The sequence below is a fragment of the Pteropus alecto genome, unplaced genomic scaffold (genome assembly GCF_000325575.1).
Source record: "Pteropus alecto unplaced genomic scaffold, ASM32557v1 scaffold279, whole genome shotgun sequence".
NCBI classification, from domain to species: Eukaryota; Metazoa; Chordata; class Mammalia; order Chiroptera; family Pteropodidae; genus Pteropus; species Pteropus alecto.
In genome coordinates, this window is record NW_006443262.1 from 192,779 (window position 1) to 214,846 (window position 22,068).

The window sequence follows — 22,068 nt, forward strand, 5'->3', positions numbered from 1 at the left end:
GAGGCCACTTTAGATCCCACGGTCAGGGAAGGTGACATTTGATCTGGGGCCCGAAGTAGCTGAGAGGAAGATTCAGAAGTGGTTAAGAGGAAGGAGCCTAGAAGGAGAGATTAGTGACAAAAAGATAGGGAAGAGGCCATGGAGCCTTGTCCTGGATGAGGCAGGAGGGATGAGAGTGTCAGATGCAAGGAAATTTCATCTTCAGAGAGAGAAAAGAAGAAAGAGGGAAGTATGAGAGTATTCATATTTAAAGATGTAGGTGGGAAGGCTGGAATTTGAAAGAGGTAAAATCTCAGAGACTCAGTTTTCTCAAGAAAATAGGGGCAAGTTCATCAGCTGAGAGGGAGAGGACCTGAGAAGAATAATGGGATTTTGGAATCCTGGTCAGGAATGGGAAAGTGAGCTGATGAGGATACGAAAGAGACTGACAGAAGCTACCGAGTGCTCAGGTGAGTCTGCAGACCCTGAATCTGCAGTGAAGCCAACGAGTATGGCTTTGTGTGTTTCACCCGCAGTGCTCAGCCTCTGCCCAGAAGCAGAGAAGAGCTATAGCGTCTATCCTGGATGAGAGTTTTGAAGGATAGAGATTTAAGAAAATGGAAGGTGATGATGACTTTAGCCCAGATGACCCACCCAGTGGGCATAGCTGGGCGGGAAGAGAGAGGAGGGATGGGGACTGAAGAGAGGAAGAACACACTTTCAAGGGACTGGAAACACAATTGAAAAGCAAGAGTGAAAACAAGAGAGAGCTGGAAGGAGAAGAAGTTACCATCAAACGACAGGACACGAGATAGGGACACATCACATAATAAAGTACATTAAGCAATCAGTTGCCTTTTAAAAAATCATCCTGGCATTTCTAGTTGGTTACAAGATTGTGGACAAGCATGAGAAATTTAGTTTTTCACTGTGACTAGGGACAGAAAGGAAGGTTAAAGTATTTCTTAATCCTCCATGTCTTTCAAATCAGCTTGCATCCTGAGGGCATTCTTTTTTATAACCTCACCCCTACCTGAGCCCTTATTGCACTTGTTTCTTTTTACTGTATAATTTTTTTGCATCATTATATTGTATATTATGTTTATTCATGAGATCCTGAATTTTGTTTGCATGCAGGAAAATGTTCATTACTTCTACATGTCTGCAAATGCTCAATAAATATTGTGATTTGGTTAAGTGGTAACGGCTCAGCCACTGAAGGTGTTAACATTAACATCTGTTCCACTAGATTTTTTGCCAGAATTAGGCATTTGATTTTAGTAATCTTCTTACCAAATGAAGCTGAACTGGAGAGAAAAGATTTGAACTTGATAACATGAGCATAAACAAAATGTTAATACTTGGATTCAGAGAAGGTATAAAAGAATGGAATTAGTCTTTCTCTCAAATACTAAACTATACAAAAGAGGAAACAAAACAATACCCCCAAATTAAACACACATTAAATGGAAAGAATGTTCTCTTTTAACTAGAGTCACAGAATATTAATGCTGAACTTGATTATTTAGTTAAACCTCCTCATTTTACATATAAGAAAACTGATATTCAGTAGAAGAGTGTCACTCATGTCCTACCAGTATGGAAAAGATGGTCTTATTTCTTTGAGTATTTCTCTTGGCACAGTACCTGGCTGTTCCCTTGAGCTTTATAATCCCAGACAATAATGGTCCTTTCTGTAGTGGCAACAATTCGTTTCAGCTGTGCGAGGTAGTCACATCCTGTAATCCAGGAGGTATCCTGATAGAAGCACAGAATTGGAGGGGGGTGTATATGTATTGTGTTTCGTTCTATCACATGGTGATAGTTACTAAAGAGCAGGTTAGTCACATTAAAATCCTATTTTTCCCTATTGTTTGCAGAGAAGCCTACAATGCCTCTTCTTTGGTATCTTGAGGAGAGGCTCTCATCCTCTCCTTGTCCCCTCACTCCAAGCTTCTCAGCACTGTCAGCTGGAGAACCATGATGCTTCCTGGTGCATAGCCGCTAGAGGAGCTGTTGGGCACCTTTGTGCACTGTTCACTCAAGTGAAGACACTTCCTCACAGAGAAACACAGGGAGACTGGATTAATCGAGTACTCAGGCCCTGTCTCCATGCTTAAGATTTTTAGCTAGAAACGACCTCAGTGATTACCTGGTCAATGATCGACTTGAGGCCAATTAGCTTGTCGTGCGTCTTGCCCTGAGTTGGCATGGGTAGGGTCAGTAAGAGCAAGATCGACACAGTACTGCACGAGAACAGCGCCCTCTTAGGAGGGCCGGCTGTGCCAGGAACTGCACGAGTGTTTCAGACACGCCCTTGAATCTTCAGTAAAAACCTATTAGAAGTTCTAACAGGTTTTTTTAAGTTTAAGAAACAAAGGCTCGGGGGCTTAAAGAGAAACCAGACTGCCTGGTGCCCGCCTTTGTGGTTCAGCGCACCTGCCACATGCAAGCAGCGGGAAAAGTTAAGCCTTCTCCTGGCTCTCATCAAACCTGGGTGGGATTCTGAGAGATAGCCACCGTACCGCTGCCGCAAGATTACTTTCCCAACTAGCAACACGGATTAAATTAACTACAAAATCGCACTCGAATTTTTATCTTGTTTCCAAGTTTAAAATAAAATGATTTCAAATTATTTCCTTGTTCTCACAATCTGGGTTGTGTCCATTTTTTACATTTCCCAGTAATGGTCGCTCGGAAGAATTCAGGAGAAGCTTTTATATTGAAGCTTCCAGGAGTAATCAGATTCCAAGCAATTCTCCGCGGTCAGTTTAACTCCAGAAAACAATATCTGGGTCCCCTTTGCTGTTGGGCGAGGTTTAGTTGCAGCCAATAAACGTAAATTAACAACCCATGAAAACATCTTATTCTCACAGCACTTCACTGAGACTGTGATTGGTTATGGAGGAACCATCGTCATAGCCCTAAATTTGACTTAATTAGGAATTTAAAAAATGTACTTACTGTAACATTGGTGCTGGTATGCACTCTCATCTATAGACAGAAGAAAGAGAACAATGAAATCTAGTTGGCATTACTGCTGAAGGTGAGAACGCTCTTGACACAGTAACTCCTTGGTTTAATCTCACTTGCCATTTTCACCTTCCACCAGTCTCTCCTCCCTGTTTCTCCTTCCTCTGAAGATTCTAGCTCTTTGGAATGTTGTTTGCTTTGGCCTAGGTTTCTGCTTTTGTGGCTTGTCTTTAAACCTGCTGACTGTGCTCTTAGAGTCTTATACTTTAATATTTTTGTTCCTTCTATTTGCAGACTGTCTCACATTCTTTAGTTATTCAGAGCAACATTTGGTATCAAAAACTGGGAGTGCAAAATAATACTAACAGCAATGGCAAGAGTAGTTAAAAGAATGTTAAATAGGTCAATATGAATATAAAGCGATGCAGGAAGAAACCATTTCTTCATTTGAAAGTGCTCTCTCAAGTAATTGAGAGAATTAAGAACATTCTATCCAGTGGGCTTCCTCTTTTATTCAGTATCCGTTGAATGAATATCATGCTCTGGGTAGTATGGTGGTTGAAGATCACAGATTGGTGCAGAACTATTATGTACATGGGCAGCCTTTTAGACCCTTAAGGCATGTTAATTGTTTAATCGAAGTGTATGAAATACCTGGTTTCTTTTGCATGCTCAAATGTCTAGGAAATGGCTGCCTGAAAGGAATGGATTATATGAAAAAGAAAAAATCAGGGTGAATGCTAAAATTATTAATTGAGGTCATTGCGATATGTCTTTCATCTGAAGAGTTCAAAAATACTTTCCAACCAGGAGCTTATTTCTAGATGGGAAGAAATGTACTAAGGAAATTCGTGAGTAGAGGACAGAACACCTGTGGTTTCTCCTCTTCAGTTTCTGAACCTCCATCTTTAGTAGAAGTCACTAAAATTATCTTATTATCATTAAATCTTTCATAATCCTGATAGATATCTTGAATTTTTAAAATCTAGCCTTTTTTTCTCCAGGAATCTATGAATGACATTTACACTCCAGATTACCAAGTCCTCCAGAGAGCACCAAGATAATCCTTAAATATATTTATTTGACTTCAGATAGATAGAATCTAAATTATGGATTATCCTATTATAAGATATTTTGCATTGTTAATGACTATCTTTTAATAAATTATTGCTGTGACCTACCCTACCAAATTACTTTTCCCATAGAATTCATCATCCTATTTGTAAGGCATGCAACATTCAAAATACCATTTATTCCTGGTGTATCAAATCTTAAAATAATTGTTTAAGCAATGTATGTGTGTGAGAGAGAGACACACGTTTCTGGAAATATAATGCCACTTCATTTATTTCTCATAATCCTGAACTGTTTTATTATAAAGATTATTATTTTTCATCTCACATTTTTCTTTAGATACCATCTTAATTCTATTTTTGAGGAAAAGGTAAAAAAGGAGAAGGGAAATAATGTATTGAAAAAAAGATTGAGGAAAATTTTCTCATTTTGGTTTTATATTATTTGTTCGTAATCCTAATTGCTAACATTTGCTGAGTGCTTACAGTGATGCTAAACACATTATATTAACTCATTTAATCAACAAAACTACCTAGGGAGGGAAGTTTTCTGGGTCTGAATGAGGAGGAACTCAGGCATGGAGGTAAATAATACACAGCTGGGCAAGGACCCAGGCTCCACACCTACGCTCAGAATCTTCCATTCCATCGCCTCCAAGTGCAGGCGGGCCTCTCCTGACAGAATCTGGGGGCCCGTAATGAAGATCACTGAGGAGCTGAAAATTGTTGTTGAAATTTTAACAACATTATTGCCTCTAGTTGAAAATAAACTAGCAATTGAAATTATTTTTTATATTTAATACCATTCACCTATTTTCATATTAAAATACAATGTAAACTATATCATCAGACATTTCATTAAACTCTCATGTTTTAAAAATAGAAGTCCAAAACTTATAAATTTAGAAAGAAATAACATTACTAAGAGCAATGCCTTACATTTATATAGGAATTTATTGTTCATAAAGTGCTTCTGCATTCATTATCTCATTTGACCTTCAATACAACCCTCTGAGGGAGAAAGGACTGGTCCTATTGTCCACATTTTACAGATGTAAGAAAAGAGATGTGAAAAGATACGTTGGCTCATGAAGTTTTCCACTTAACATCATCGCTAGTAAAATAAAGAGCCTAGAATTTGAGCCATTTTCTTACTCCAAGTCTAAGGTCTTTGTTTGGATTCTTTATTACTTAGTAGGATTATGACAAGATTACTTGGCTTGTGAGATATTTCGATTTTATCTGAGAAATCATCCAGGATCATCCTTTAATTTTTCTGATGCCATGTGGTTCAACAAGACACCCTGAGAAACAATGCTGAATACAGTTATAAAAATCTCAAAAACTTTTCTGGGGCTCAGCAATCTCCTCATTTTGGCCATATTTGGTTTCGTTTTTTTAGAATAACTCTGAAATATGGTTTATGGTTTCTGCTGCACCTGATACATATGCATAATATATAGTCAAAACAAAAGAGAGGAAGGAAGGAAGGAAGGAAGGAAGGAAGAAGGAAGGAAGGAAGGAAGGAAGGAAGGAAGGAAGGAGAGGAGAGGAGTCCAAGATCAAATTACCTGGCTATTAAAGACGGTTATTAATCCTTTCTGAGAAGCTGCTATCAGTAAATCCAACTGAGGAATCTTGACAATGCACTTAATAACATCTCGTCTTCTGCTACCTGTCAATGATATAATATTTAGTTCAACTCCCAGCAGTAGGATCCTAAAAGTCACTTGTTAGATTTGTTTAAAAAAGAAAACAACCAACTTTCCCCTAGAAAAGTCCTAGTTATTTAAAAATTAATGCAGAATAAAACCATAAAAATGAGCAAATGTGGCTTTTTAATTATCCCTAGAGATACTAATCTGTCTCTGTAGCACTTTCCAACTAAATGTGGTGTATGCGCTCCCAAGAAAACATAAGATACACCCCCGCGCGCGCGCGCGCGCGCACACACACACACACACACACATGCACATTTCAGAGGATGTTTTTCAAACATCTTTTAGAATCATTTTTATTTTGAGATTTTGCATACCTCAGGAATCTTTCCTTGAACTGTCACCATTATGGTTTACACAGAACTAAAACCTAATACTTTCTCAGTCTTTCTAGTATAAAAGTAGGAAACTATCTTATAATTATTATTAAGGATTTTTTTTAACTTTGTGAATTCTGAGAAAAACACTAGACATTTTCAAGTTTTATTGCCTCTGTGCTGAATGATAAAGTCACACATATTGGGTCTCTTTGCAGGGTGATTTGGTTTTTATAATTATAAACTCTTAGAGAGAAAAAGCAGAAAACAATCTCATACTTTAGTTGCATCACTCTAATTCATGTATTCTCAACAGAAAAAACACTGCCCCCAATAAGGTGCAAATCCGTTCTTGAGGGGTGTGTGAATGAGTCTGACTCTTATTGTGCATAATACTCAAATATACATATAGTACAAAAACAGATACACACTAGATCTGAGGTATTAAAATGTCATGAGCAGGGCCAATAATTGGAAAAAAATGTCTAAAAGGCTCCTTAGGAGATCAATAATGAAACCAAGGCTAAGAACACTATCCTATTCCAAGTCACCTCCATTCTCTCTGCTTCCACTCCTTCCTTACTAGAGACTATTTTCAACACAAGAGCCAGAATAAACATTTAAAGTATGAGGGTGAAAATGGCAGAGTAAGTAAATGCTGTGCTCACTTTATCTCATGACCACATCAAAATCACAACTAAACTACAGTGCAACAATCATTGAGAATCACCTGAAGTCTAGCTCAACAAAAGTTCTATAACTGGTGACATACAGAAGAAGCCACCTTGAGACTAGTAGGAGATGTGGAACACGGACTGGGCTGTTTCCACACTCACATGTGATAATTGAGAATTGGGAGAGATATCTCAGCTGCAGAAGTCCTCTCAGAGAAGTGAGGGATCCCAGCTCCACACCAGGCTCCTCAGCCTAGGGTTCCAGCGCCAGGAAAAAATGTTCCCACAACTACTGGCTGTGAAAACCAGTGGAGATTATGGCTGAGTAAAACAGAGAAGGGCTGGAGTTGCAGACATTCCTTTTAAAGGACCTGCACATACACTTACTGACAGACTCACTCACTCTGAGCTCCAGCTCTGGAGCAGCTACACCGGAGGCACCAGGGACAATCAGAACAGCAAAAAAAAAAAAAAAGAAAGAAAAAAAAAAGAAAAAGAAAAAGAAAAAAAAGAAAAAAGAAAGAAAGAAAAAGAATACAAAAAATAAGGATAGCATAAGGGGCTTCTGGGAAAACATCAAGCATACCAACATTTGCATCATATGGGTACCATGAAGAGAAGAGATAGAGCAGGGAATTGAAAACCTATTTCAAGAAATAATGACTGAAAACTTTCCTAGCCAAATGAAGGAAATAAACATACAAATCCAGGAAGCACAGAGAGTCCTAAACAACATGAACCCAAAGAGGCCCACACCAAGACATATTATAATTGCTCTCTTACCAACTCCAGGTCTTTTATCACCTTCCCAGTGCAGTCTGCTATGACCTCTCTAATTAAATCGTTTGTTCACTGCTGTGTCCTTAGCACTTAGAAAGCTACCTGGCCCACATGGTAGACCTTAATAAATGTTTGTTGAGTGAATAAATAAACTACAGAACCCAACTGCCATCTAGAAAGATGTTTCCAATGTTCTAACTTGGGATACCAGCAACATGTGTCCCCTGCTCACTGGCCCCTCTTCAGCTTAGTAGTGGTGGCAGAAAGGACAGCCCCCTTGCTTCTGTTTTGTGATGAGAGCTCCCATGGCCAGAGATTGAGCTTTGGTGAGTCCTAAGGTTGGGCTAAGGAAAGGTCAAAGACAAGGGTAGGTTTGGTTTACAATGACTGAAGTAAGCTCAGGTGCTTTTTTTAAAGAAAGACAAGATTCAACCTAGACTAGGCACTTCATTTCAGATTTTGGGTTGAAATGCTGAAGAGCAAGGGCTGGTTCCAGGGCTTGCCTTTCTTCTTCCTGGACCTCTCCCTTCCTGGAGGGAGAAAAGGAAAGAAAACCTGCAGTGTCAACAGTAGAAGAAGACTGGAGTTCCTGGCCCCAAGAGTAAATTTAAAAATAACTGACATGTAAACTGGAGACTTCCTAAACTGAGATAACACCCCTCTGTGGCCTAAACGCAGTTTTACATGTAGGGTTAAATCTCCATGAGATAATTGAGAATGAGAGTGTGGGAAGGAGTTCTAATCAGCGAAAACTTGAAAATTCAATTTTAAGAATATTTCAAAAGAAATGTGACTCCATTTGGTACTGGAACGTGCATTACTGAGGTGTAGAGAGCTTTAACTGGAGATCTGAGCCTCCTCAGTACAATGTGATTCTCCCCTCGCCACTCCCCAAACACACACACACATTCCCTACTTAGTGTCCTTCAGAGCAATGATAATATTTCAAACTCAACTGCAGGTACAGTTTCTTCCGATATTACATATGAAACTGTCACACTCACACACCCCACCCCCAGTTATAAAGTATTTAGCAAGTAAATAAAATAAGAAGTGATTCTATGGAAATATTATATTCCCAATATTATATTTGAGAAAGTATTAAAATCCACATTCATTTGGAAGGGAAATTAACAATATCACCTGAAATTACAACTCGCTGTTTTCTAGAAACAAGAAAAACCAAATTTTCTTCATCCAGCTGGGAAGCAAGAGAATCTTCTTCAGAGGAGAAATATCCAAAGATCTAAAATCCCAAACAACACATAATATCTCAGAATTGATTGTGAAGTAACAGATATGATGTTAGTTGGATTTAAAGTCTTGAATTAATGGTCAACATCTTGCTTTAAAAATATCAAGGGCTCCCCACATCAAGAGAAGGGAGTTTAATATATTCAACATACCATATGCTGACAGTGCATGATTTTTGAGCAGTCCCTGATTTTTCTTTCTGATGGAAGTACCGGGCTGGTATCCTTGCTCAGACTGATAGTTCTATTAGGAGTTGGAACTTGTTTTGAAATCAAATCGGCCTTCATCAGACAGGATCCCAGTTGAGACCCTTGACATTGAATTTGGCCACTCTCAAATTACTATTCCTGTCTATTTTCCATAAATCTTCCCGGGAAAGATTTTTCATCCCTCTTAAGGGGAGTTTTGGAATTTAAGTGACTCTACAGCTTTTCTATTTAACTGTTCCAAATTCTACTCTCAAGGCATTGCATGAAATTAAATTACTATGAAAAATTGTCCTGAAGAAAATCGCTCTTGATTTGTGAATAAATTATCAAATTATGTAATTCCAAGGAATTTGAAAAACAAGAGCTGTTCTTCAATTTTCTTATGAATAAGCAGAAGTAAAATTCTTATAAATCAATGATACAGTATTTATCATAAAGTTGAGACTAGCTGGTACTTGTTAATGAATAAACAGAATAGACTGTGGAATGCTTTTGAACCACTGGGAGTCCTGTGACAGTACACATTCTGCTCTGGTAGGCCTAGGGTGGGGCCTGGTATGTGGGGGGGTTTCTTCATTTCTAACAAGCTCCCAGGAAGGACCACACTTTGAGTGTAAGGGAGCAAATGACAAAATAACTCAACTGAAAATAAATCAAAACCAGCTACATAATGTTTTAATAATGTTTGTTTTAACGCTAGATGATGACTGAGCATTATATGTCGACATACGTCCCTTCAGTTGCTTTACATGTTACTACTTTTTCCTTTACACCCTCTACTTCCAAACCTCACAACAGACAATTCCTGCCGTATTCATTTCCCACAAATAGATTTCATTCAGCGAGAAGATCAGGATCATCCAGCAAAAGAAGTACTCAAAACACCTTACATCTTTTCAGAAATCATTGCTCATTTCCAATGAGTATAAAACTTCTGGATTTAGCATCTAATTCCTCTGAAGGACTGAGGAAAGAGAAAAAAGAGAGCTTCCAATAAACCTGTGTTGGAGAGGACAGAAATCTTTTGTCACTGCAGTGTCCTCGTCACCCCTCACGGATGCATTATCCAATTAATAGTCATGTATTGATCTACACCTTAGCATTGTTTTGTTTGAACTCACAATATGGCCCTATGGCAAAGGGCATGCAGTGTGGAATCAGACTGGCAGTGTTTGAGTTCAGGCTCCACAACTAATTAGTATTCAGAACTTGGACAAATACCTTCACCTCCTTAAGTCTCAATTTCCTCATGAGTAGAATAAAAGGACAAACTTCTGAGTTCTTAGAATGATCTTTAAATGAGATGACAGATGTAAAGTATTCCAGTAGATGGGTGGGCATCGCAATAAGCTGTTGTTGTGTGGAGCTTCACCCGGAAAGATTTGTATGCCTTCTCCGGCCAATCAGGACTGAGGGGGAAATTCAACCCCTTACCCCTCCTAATTCCTTAGGTCATTGTGGCTTTCACTTCCTTTCTTACTCAGTTTAGAATCGATGGTCTATCCTCTCAATCATAGATTTCCACAATCCTCCATCCCTTTACACTGCTGCTGGGTAAGTACAACTGCCTGTGTTCCTTGCACTCACACTACTGTGACTAATCAGCCACAGAGAAAATCTCCCGGCCCCATGGGTGGGGCCCCCAATCATCCACAGAAACTATGTCAGATCTCCACTCTTATCAAGCATGTGATCACACCTTTCTGTCACTCTCTCGGGGGCTGACCATACCTCCTACTTCAGAGGATGGTAGACGCCACAGTAGAAGATACAGTTTTTTAAAATTTTGACACTTTGCCATCTGTATTAATTTTCTATTACTACTTAAATTACCACAAACATGGTGACTTAAAACAACACCCATTTATAAGCTCACAGTTCCGTAGGTTAGAAGTCCAAAATAGGTCTCACTGGGCTAAAATCAAGATGTCAGTAGAGATGTGTTCTTTACTGAAGACTTGGGGGAGAATCTGCTTCCTGGTTCATTCAGCTCTTGGCCTGAGGCGCACGTCTACTCGCTGGCTGTCGGCTGAGCTGCCCTTCGCTCCTCGAGTCCTCTCTTCAGTCCAGTACATGGGCTCTACCTCTTGGCACCAGCAAAGGTGCTTCAATTCCTCCTCATGCTTGAAATCTCTTTTCTGTCTTCCTCTTCTGTTTTTAAGGACTCATGTGATTACACTGGACCCACCCAGTTAATTCACGATAATCTCTCTATTTTAAGGTCATTGATTAGACCTTAATTAAACCCTCACAAGTCTCTTCACAGTAGCACCTAAATTAGTGTTTAATTGAATAACCAGGAGACAGGAATCTTGGGAACACTTTAAAATTCTGCCTATCACATCTTCATTTTACAAATGCAAGTCAGTGCAATTTAAATTACTTGGGCAAAATACAACAAAAAAATTGATCAATGTTAGCAGCCAATTTAACCTCAGATAATAGTGAGAGATAATGTATTTCACAAAATGTGAAATGATGATGGGAGTGACAATTATTTCTGTGCTAATGAATACCAGTTTCTCAAGGGTGGGAGAATGCCACTCCATATGTGTTGTCACCTAATTGGAAATAATGTCTTATATTTCTATGTTACCTATATTTACAAAGCACTTTACAGTCATTTAACTATATTTGTAATTTTGGTGTGGTTTTTATGAAGCTAGTGACACAGAATTAAATGTCAGAACAGATGTGAAAGAAGAAACATTAAATAATTAAAATTTCTCAAGGAAAAATTTAAGAGCTATTATACCAGATAAACTCTTCAGAAGAGACAGCTAAAGTTTTACATTTTGAAAGGAAATGTTTCAATCAAATAATGTCTTTAAACATTTCCTATAATGGGCTATATAGCCTCAAGAATCTCAGATTTCTCTTTCAACAGTTTAAATTTCAGTCTAGTAATTATACCTGTGACATGCTTGGAGTGTTTTATTACTATTAATAAGCATTAAAGTATTATTTTTTAACTATGTTATTTAAAGGGCTTGCTCCATCCTTTAAATGATTCATTTTTTAACTACACTTTTTTTTTTTCTAATTATATAAGGAACACATGTTCAATGTGGAACATTTGGAGAAAATGAAGAGCAGAGAGAAGAAATTAAAAACCTGTGTGCAACTTATTTTTTAACCTACCCTGAAGCATTCTTTTAACATTTTTGAAGTTAGCAAGTATAGTTTTAGATTCATAATAATTCACTTGATATTCACTTCTGGGGGCACAGAGTTATTGGCCTCCCCTATGGTGTTGTATGTCTCTTCTTTGAATTAATTCTAGTGGTTTTGAATCGCCTGTTGGAAACATAGATTAACATGGTATTGTGGGGAAAGTAGATAGTATCTGGACCAGAATCTTCCACTAACTAGCTTTATAATTTTAAGACAATCACATTTCTTTGGATCTCTTTACACCTAACTTTTCTTATAAATTAAAGGGGAATGTCTGGATGATGTTTTAGTTGAGTTTTAAGTTTTCATTATTCTATAAATATCAATTTTTCCCAGTGCGTTTGCATCTAAAATCTAGAAAAAGAAAGTGCACCATTTTGTGGCATTGCTGTAATAGAGATTTATATTCAGAATCAGGTTTGAGCCTGACCTTAAAAGAGTAACCCAGTTCTTACTAGCTGATAAGATTAATATTGGCTGATAAAAAGCAGGTAATCTCAATTGAAATGAAGTCAGTCTTTCAGCATTGTATTTCTATTTTATAGATGACAGATATGAAACTCAGAAAGGTTAGGTCACACAGATTGAAATATGAATGCCTCTTAGGAGCAACAGCACAGAGTTTGTGAGGAAAATGGAAGAACAATAGAAGAGGAACCTTCCTGTGCACCATATTTTCAAACCTCAGGTTGTTCTTCAAATACATACAGTGCATCAGAGGCTATTCTATTAAACTTGCATATGATTTACAAGAATCCAAGGGATGTAACATGAAATTGTTAATGTCATGAAATTGCTGGATAGGGAGGGAGAAAGTCTCAGCTCCAAGACCAAAACTAATATTGTGTGTGGCTTTGGATAAGTCATTAACCTTTCTGTGTTTCATTTTCATCATTTTTATTATTGCAATAACATTGTCTTCTATAATCTATATCAAGGATCTGTTGTAAAAATTAAAAGAGAATACGAAAGGGAGATGTTTGGAAGAAAAAGTAAACTGATTATGATGTTTTAACTGAAAAGTGAAAGAGAAGGAAAAAAGGGAGTAGACAAGGGAAAAATGAGGCTCAATTTCCTAATCTACACAACAAAAACATCTGGGTTTACTATACAATTATTATTTTTTTAGGTGAGGCAACCCTTAGTTGAACTCACAGATTGCAAAGACCTTGTCAGTTTACAATCCCTTGTTTATTTATTTATTTATTTATTTACGCCTACAGCATCTGGTCTTCCTAGGTGGTCTCCCATCCAAGTACTAACCAGGCCCGACTCTGCTTATCTTCTGAGATCAGTCGGGATTGGGCTTGCTCAGAGTAGCATGGCTGTAGACTGGGTTTACTTTAGATTAGGATTTTTTTTTTTTTTTTTAGCAAGGAAGTGTTTTATTTATTCACAACAAAAACATAACATAAATCTCTCTCCTCGAAACAGACAACTCTATAATATTCACAGAGGCCTAATTCTCGGTTAATATAGAACTTCATGTAAATGGATTTACCAGAGTATTGTGACTCCCGTGTTGGTATTTTGGGACATTTTTTGAGCATTGCTTTCCTAGATCTATGTATATTTTATAATGTAAATAGACTTCTATCATTTCCTGAAATACATAAATTATTTGATATTTATATGAATCATTTGTTATATACTCATTTTTATATTTTTTAGTGGTGCAAAACTTGCAATAGAAGTTGAAGCACATAAACCACTGAGGGTGTGAGAAATATTCTTAATAAAATTGAGAACTGTTTAGATATGTGATTCTCAAAATCACATCTACTCAAAATTTAGTGGTGTGGAATTCAAGTTACTAATGTATGGAAGAATATCCAAAGGATTCATACAGTACGATATAGCCAGGATCCTGGAAAAAGCACGTTCCTTTTGAACACTTATATGATTTAGAAAAAAGACAGCCATTTCTTTATTCCTGCAAAATTACCGACTGCTACCTTATTTATTTGATTTCTTTGGGTAGTTAAGAGCTTTTGTTAACAAATACATATATATTTGTCTTCTGTTTCATTTAATTGGTAGGTTAAAAAACAAAACAGCCAGACTTGCACTTGCAATATTGCTTTTAGATCCATGCCCTGGGACATATGTTTTTAGCATAGCACTGTCCAGTGAACTTTCTGGGATGATGGAAATGTTCTATAATCTATTCTGTCCAATATGATAGCCACTAGCCTCACTGAATACTGAGCACTTGCAATGTAACTAGTGCAATTGAGGAGCTAAATTTTTAATTTAATTTAAATACAAATAGCACATGTGGATAGTGGCTACTGTTGGACAGCTCAGCTTTAGAGGGTCTTACTCTAGTTTGGGGGGGCTAAGGGGTCATTTTTCACCAAGAGCCCATGTCCATGCTTTTAAACCATGTCCTGGAATCCTGGGATCCCAATATTTCCTGCCCAAATGACTCCAAACCTACTTCAAGGTCCTATGAAGAGTCTTACTCAGGTCCAGCCTCATGAAGTTGGACCATACACGACTGGTATGTGCACACCTCAGCAAAAGGGGTGGTCAAGGTGTAGCGTCGGTGGAGGTGGGGTATGGAAGAACTCAGACATGTGGGCTGTGGCGTCTGTATGTGTGCATGCACAGCCCCTCATGATGTGGGATGGAGCTGGTCATGGGAAAAGATGGGAGGTGGGTCTTCCTTGTCTCCATGTTTTAATGTGAAATTATAAGGAGTATGAGAATTTTAAATTTTAACCTAGACTTCTAGGACATTATTAAGGTGTATTTATGAAATCAGAGGATAGAACATTATTTTATTTAACAGTTAACTGGATTTATTATTTTAAAATATTTAGATATATGGTATATGAACCTCTATTTATACTTTTGCCCAAATTTAAGGTGTAGACCTGCTTATTTGACCTGTCTGTCAAGCGAGTTGATGATGAAGACTTTGACATCACATTCTTCCAATGGGCACTTCCAATCACAGTGGTTACTTGTATCTTTTTTAAAAAAAATATTCTGACATTTAAACACACTATATTAACTTATGTTCTATGCTTGTGTTCTTGAAGAAAAACATCCTCTTTCTGGTACCATCCCCAAAGTATGAAGTTGGACCCTTATTAGATGTGGTCAGACAAGACCTGTCCACCTCTCATTTGTTTACCAGCAAAGATTCATTTTTTTAGAGGCGCAAAACTATTGCATTAGAAATTTAAGCACATAAACCATCGAGTGTGTCAGAAATATTCTTAAGAAAATTGAGAATAGTGAGGATATGCTGATCAAGAAGAATTACTTCTATTTTGACATTTCTATGCTGTCCAATAAAAATATGTGAACCATATTATAAAACTTTATATTTTCTAGCAGACACATTAAAATGTACATAGATAAATAAAATTAATTTTAATAATATTAATTTTTAAACTCAATATATTCAAAATACAATTTCAATACATAATAAATATAAAAGTTGTTAAGTATTTTAGATTGTTTTTTCTGCTGTTTTTGAAATCTGATGTGTTTTATGATTGTAGCACATCTTAATTGAGACTGATTACATTTCCAATCCTCAATAAGCCCATGTGGCTCACTGCACAGTTTTGGACAGTATAGTGCTAGAGTTTCTAAGGGTTCAGCCTCCAGGATGATTTTTTTCTATCAAAGCCTTTATGAGATTTTGATATTGTACCATCACTAAAGATAAATCCAAAATTTCTTAGCCATTCTTTGAATGTCTTATTTATTTGAATGCCTGATTTTACCTGAACCATCTAAGCAGTGGGGAATATCCAGATTCTGGCTCAATCTTTGTTCAGGTTTCCTATCCTTAGTAACATCCAGCAGTTACTTTGAATTTCTATTTAGTGTATACTGAGTAGAGCTCACTCTAATTTTAGTAACACAAACATTAACTCATAACAGTTCCAGAAAAATAGATCGCCAGTGTATAAAATACAGGTAATCAAGCTGAAACCTTAGAAATCTGCAACTAAAAATCCAAAACATCTTGGAAAATTTACCATTAATAGAGGGTCAAAATATTTACAGTTCAAGCTCTGTTAAACTATTGCCATGGAAACCATTTTCAGGATGAGAGAGAGAGAGAGAGAGAGAAGCAGGAAGGAGGAAGGAAGGAAGAAAGAAAAGAACAAGAAAAAGTCAACTTGGCAACCAGAATTCATTATCTTTGATACACGGACCTTGTACTCCAGTAACCCCTTTTCATTTATATCTTCATCTAGATTATGTTTTCATGTATATTGTGCTTTCATACATTTTCATTTTTGATGTTATAATCAAGTAAAGATCTAAGTGAAAATTATACTGTTAATTTTCATTTCTTACAAAAATGAACATGGTTAGTAATATGTTCCACAGTAGAATCTTCATGCTAATCTGTAGGTATCCAGGGCTTTGTTAGAATTCATCAAAAGTTTGTGAAATGGTTTTCAATCTCTACAAGCAACCTAAAATATTTATAAGAATTATTGAAAAGACATAGGATGTATTGAAATTTAATTATTGGTGTGTTGGGATATCTATTAGTTATAATTTCACTAATTCCAAAAATCTGTTTAATTACATATTTACTAAATATGTAAATTAATTTGGGAGCAGTTGAGATCTTTTCAAATTGAGTCTCTCAGCTATTTTCCAGATTTTCTCTTTCTTCATCAGTCCAATGTCATAGTCTTGTATATTCCTTTATAGATTTATTCCATATATTCTGCTATTTGTTGCTCTTGTGACTGGAATCTTTTTTTTCTGCCTGTTATTTATGTGTGTGTGGGGGGGATAGTTATTGGTTATTGTTTGTGAAAGTTATTGATTGTTACATGTTTATCTTTTTTGAACTTCCTTGAACTCTTTTTCATTCTAATAGTCTGCTCTTGTATATTCTTGGTAGACATCATCTACAAGTAATGACAATTTTGTATTTTTAAGAGTTTTTTTACATATCACTTCCTTTTTTTGTTTTTGTTTGTTTGCTTGCTTTTTCTACAATCTTCAATAAATGCTAAAGAGTAGCAGTGATAATAGACATCATTTTCTTGTTTTTGACTTTAATGGAAATGTTGATAGTATTTAAGGAACATTAAATATGACCTTTACTTTAAATATGTTTCCAGTAAGTCCCTATGGTGGACACATCCTAAAGTGACCCCTGCCCACCCTCCTCACAGAGTGAGTCACATCATTGTATAATATCCATCCCTTGAGTGTGCAAAGAACCTGTGATTTGCTTCTAAAAGAATATGGCAAATGTGATGGCTGTTTCTCCATTGATTACATTACTTTACATAAGACTGCCTTAATGGACTATAGAAAATGACATTTTCCTGACAGCTTTGAAGAAGTGAAGTTGAGAACTGTCTATGTAAAGGGCCATGTGGCAGAGAATTGTAGACAGCCTCTAGGACATGTAAGCAGCTTCTGGTCTCCAGCTTCCAGCCAATAAAAAGCTGAAGTCCTCAGTCACACAACAGTAAGAATATGAATTCTGCCAACACCCTGGTTGAAATTGAAAGCAGATTCTTCACTAGTTGATCCTCCGAATGAGAACAGCTTGATTACAGCCTTGTGATCTTTTGAGCAGAGGACTCAGTGAAGTTGTGCCCAGACTCCTGATCCATGGAAATGGCAAGATAATAAATATTTATTTCTTCAAGTCGTTAAGTTTAGAAAGAAGGAAATCCTGCCTTTTACAACAGCACGGATGGACCTTGAGGACATCCTGCTAAGTGAGATAAGTCACACACAGAAAGGCAAACCCTGTATGATCTCATTTACATGTGGAATCTAAACTCATAGAAACAGAAAGCAGAATGGTGGTTACCAGGGGCTGGGGAGTGAGGAAGATGGGGAGGTCTTGGGCAGAGTGCAAACTTGCAGTTATAAGACAATAAGTTCTGGGGAGCTAATGCACCACATGGGGACTGTAGTTAATAACACTGTGCTGTATTCTTCAAAGTCACTAAGAGTAAATCTTTTTCTTTTTCCAGGTGAGGCAATCTTTGGTTGACTTCTCAGATTGCAAGGACCTTGTCAGTTTACAATCCCTTATTTTTTATTTTTTTTTAAGCCTACAGCGTCTGGTCTTCCTAGGTGGTCTCCCATCCAAGTACTAACCAGTCCCGACCCTGCTTAGCTTCCGAGATCAGACAGGATAAGGCTTGTTTATTGTGGCATGGCCATAGACAAGAGTAAATCTTTAATGTTCCTACCACATGAAAAAATGATTATTGTGTGACATGATGGCAGTGTTAGTTAACCCTATGGTTGTAATCATTTTGACATATATGTGTATCAAATCTATGTCTTACACATGTTAAATGTCAATTACATCTCAGTAAAGTTGGAAAAAAAGTTGCTAAATTTGTGGTAATTTGTTACAACAGCTGCAAAGAACTAACACAGTCCTCTTTATTGGGTTAAGGGAATTTTTTACTATTCCTATTCTGCTAAGATTTTTTTCTCTTTAAAAACAGGAATGGCTATTCAATTTTTATCAAATATTTTTGTTTTATGATCAGGAGTCAGCAGTCAGCAAACTTTTTCTGAAAGGGTTCAGGTAGTAACTACTTCAGGCTTGCAGGCCATCCAGTCTCTGTCACAACCATTCAATTTATTATTATAGCACAAAAGCAACCACAGACAATATATAAATGAGTGTGTATTATCACTGTGTTCCAATAAACTCTGTTTACAAAACACGTGGTTGCCCAGATTTGGCCCATGGACCTTAGTTTGGCAGAATACTGCAGATAACCTCTAGGAAGTGAAAGCAGGTTTTTGTCTTAGATAATTTAAGATTATCATATTATTTTCCCCCCTAACTTGTTAAACAAAATATGTTACTGGGTTTTCTAATGCTGAATTATTCTTTCTTTTCTGGGTAAATGCTACTTAGAAATGACTTTTTAATGCACTGCTGGATTCAACTTGTTAAGTTTTTATCTAGAACTTAGCACATATTCATAAATAATATTGGCCTACAATTCCTTGACATTTTATCTATGTTCAATTCAGTGTTATTTTAGCCTCTTAAAATTAATTGGATGCTTTTCAGCTTTTCCAAAATTGTAGAAAAATGTATATAATGTGGGAATTATGTGTTTTTTAAAGACTTACCAGAAGCTTTTTGTTTGTAATTTTTTTTCCTGAAATTAATTGATTTTTTATTTGGTTAGTTTAGGGGATTTGTGTGATCTTTTATTATTGGTTTATAATTTTATTATATGGGAATTTATTGAAATGTTCTTTGTAGCCATGTACATGGTCAATTTTGTGATGACTGTATATGTAGTTGAGATGTATTTTGCCTGTATCTTGGGTTCAAAGTTTTATTTATACATATCTACCAACTCATTAAATGTGATAGTCAAATACTTTAAATTCTTCCTTTTTCTTTTGTCTACTACATTACTGATCTTTAAGAGAGAGACAGATAATTTCAACAATCATTTTAAATACTCTATATGCATGTGTGCAATTTTTTAAATTGTAAGCTACCTCGAATCCTTTTAAAATAAGAACAGCCTAGTTTATAAATAAATCTACAGAGCGTCACCTTCTGTGAGTTTAAATAAAGATCAGAGTCATTTCTCTCTCTGTTTCCATAGTCCATATATCACTTAACAATCAAAGGCGCTTCTGAGAGTTCTCCCAAGAACACCAGAATGATCTCTAAGGAATCAATGCAGTGCTAGGCAGAAAATGATTCAGGAAATTTAAGAGGTGGTCAACCATAGCCTTTTTTCCCTCTTATATTAAGAATTTGAATACACTGGAATTTGTATCCATTGACACTATTTAAAAGGAATAGAATGTAAATAAGGCCACTAAAATCTTGGTGGTTGTTAATAGCATTTGTAATTTCTGCAGTTGGCAACTTGGCCTGGAAGGTTTTAAGAGTTACTCATTAACAGTATAATTAAACATCCATCTGGTTTACTTTTATGGACTAGGCATTTAAACATGCCACCCCATTGCGGGTTTACCCCTGTGGGAGTAACATTTTGATCTGATTATTTACTCCAAACAAAGAATACCTGCATTCCATATTATAAACAAGAAAAGTGACTACCTCACACCAGTCCATAGGTGCATCGGGGTTGTTGCAGAGTTTCCTATAAAAGCATTTCACGTCTTGGTTCTTCACTTCTGGACCAAAGAGTTCCTGTACTGCTGCATAAAACTTGTCATAATCAATCACATCTGCGTTGTAATAAAGTACAAGAACATTATTATGAAATTCCAAGGATTGTATTGCATTTTCCAATTGCTTTTCCTATTTGTCACTCTATTTCATTATTTCAGCCTATAAAAAACATAAACAGAAACAAAAACAAAAAACAACAAAACCAGATTCTTCTGCATTTTAAAGATTTTTTTTCCTTTGGAAATTTAACTAGAGACTGTTAAATATCACTTAGAAGAAATATTTTTCTTTGGTATTTAGTACCTTCTCCATAACTTTCACTGAACTATTTTAGGACTTTTGTTCAGGAATACAAAGAAAAGAAAGTGAATCACTTCTTTCTGGTGTGAAAAGTTACCAGTCAAGAGTCTCTGCTAGAGTTCATCTTGAGTGAGCAAAGAACAGGTTTTGATTGGTTCTTTGACACTGTGCAAACACACACACACACACACACACACACACACACACACACACACACTATTTCTTGAATATTGATTTTGCCAAATTTGGTGATTCACTGGCATATGACTATTGGTTCTAAAGATAAAGAGTTAGACGCAAAAATGTATTGAGCATCTGTTATGTGTCAGAACTGAGCTAGACACTGGACTTAGAATGGAAAAACTAGACAGACAAATTCCCTCCTTCAGGAAATTTACATTCTAGTGATAGAATGTAGAAATAGAAAAAATAGAAAAAAATAGGAAATTAACAAGGAAACAATCAAATATTTGCAAATTGTGACAGAAAGACTAGATTAGTGGCTATCTGTGTTAAGAAGGACACCAGGGAACTTTCAGAGGACTTTTCTTTGTTTAGAACATTTCTAGAAATGTTCTTTGTCTTGATCTGGTTTGTAGCTACAGGCTTGTTTATCAATATCCAAATTTATTGAGTTATATACTTCAGATTAATGCACTTCAGATGGACTTCACTATATGTATATTATACCTTAGTAACAAAGTAAAAATCACTACTACATACAGCGTAAGTGCTAGGAAGGGAACCAATAAGGTTTTGTGATATGTAGCAGTGAATGAATTAGATAGTGGTGGTGGGTAGAAGAAGGCCTCAAGGAAGCCATCTCTAAGGACATGGGGAAAAAAAATTAAGCTAAGACCCGAGAAGCGAAAAGGAGTCAGCCATGTGTAAATTGAGACAAGAGCATTTGAGGCAGAGGCTGACAAACACAAAGATGCTGAGCTGGGCAGAGCCTGGCACGTTCTGGATGGTCACTGAATATGGAATCTAGAAGGGCTGGAGAGAGAGCTGCAGGGTGAGACCAGAGGAGAAGGAGGGCAGAGCTTGAGCCAGAAGCTTCTATTTTATTCTAAGCATGATGATAAGCTATCTCTGGAGGGCTCTATTTAGGGAAGTGACATGAATTGACTTAAAATTTTTTGGAAGTGCAGTGGCAGCTATGAGGAGATTAGAGTGAAAGCTCTCAAAATGGCATAGGGCAGGGTTTCAGACGATGGGGATTTGGGCCAGGGTAGGATAAACATATGTCCTGGTCTGCCATAGAAAGTTTTATTTATGCTTATTTTCTCAACCTAATTCTTAATAACAACCCCTTTCACTCTTGAAGGAGCCCTCAATTGGGTAATTAGTGATATAAGCACCCAAGAGGTAGCATTGCAGGTGGTGAGATGCAGTTGCTAATGGACTGGAAGATGTTGGGGGCAAAAATGATGAGTGAACAAAAGGTGAGAATTTAGCGCAATGGCCCTTATCT

General features: G+C 36.7%; 1 protein-coding gene and 2 pseudogenes across 1 annotated transcript in view; all 3 read right to left on the reverse strand.

Moving 5' to 3' along the window:
* WDR64 (WD repeat domain 64) overlaps nucleotides 1-22,068 on the reverse strand; it is a 111,015-nt gene that overhangs the window by 86,604 nt on the left and 2,343 nt on the right. Inside the window, exons 2-5 of the mRNA XM_025041215.1 lie at nucleotides 20,220-20,350; nucleotides 8,658-8,760; nucleotides 5,597-5,700; nucleotides 1,627-1,737 (exon numbers count right to left, since the gene is read on the reverse strand). Of these exons, the coding sequence (XP_024896983.1) occupies nucleotides 1,627-1,737; nucleotides 5,597-5,700; nucleotides 8,658-8,760; nucleotides 20,220-20,350 (449 nt within the window). The remainder of the gene's footprint in view (nucleotides 1-1,626; nucleotides 1,738-5,596; nucleotides 5,701-8,657; nucleotides 8,761-20,219; nucleotides 20,351-22,068) is intronic.
* LOC112472785 lies at nucleotides 13,366-13,484 on the reverse strand (annotated as a pseudogene).
* On the reverse strand, nucleotides 18,214-18,332 carry LOC112472787 (annotated as a pseudogene).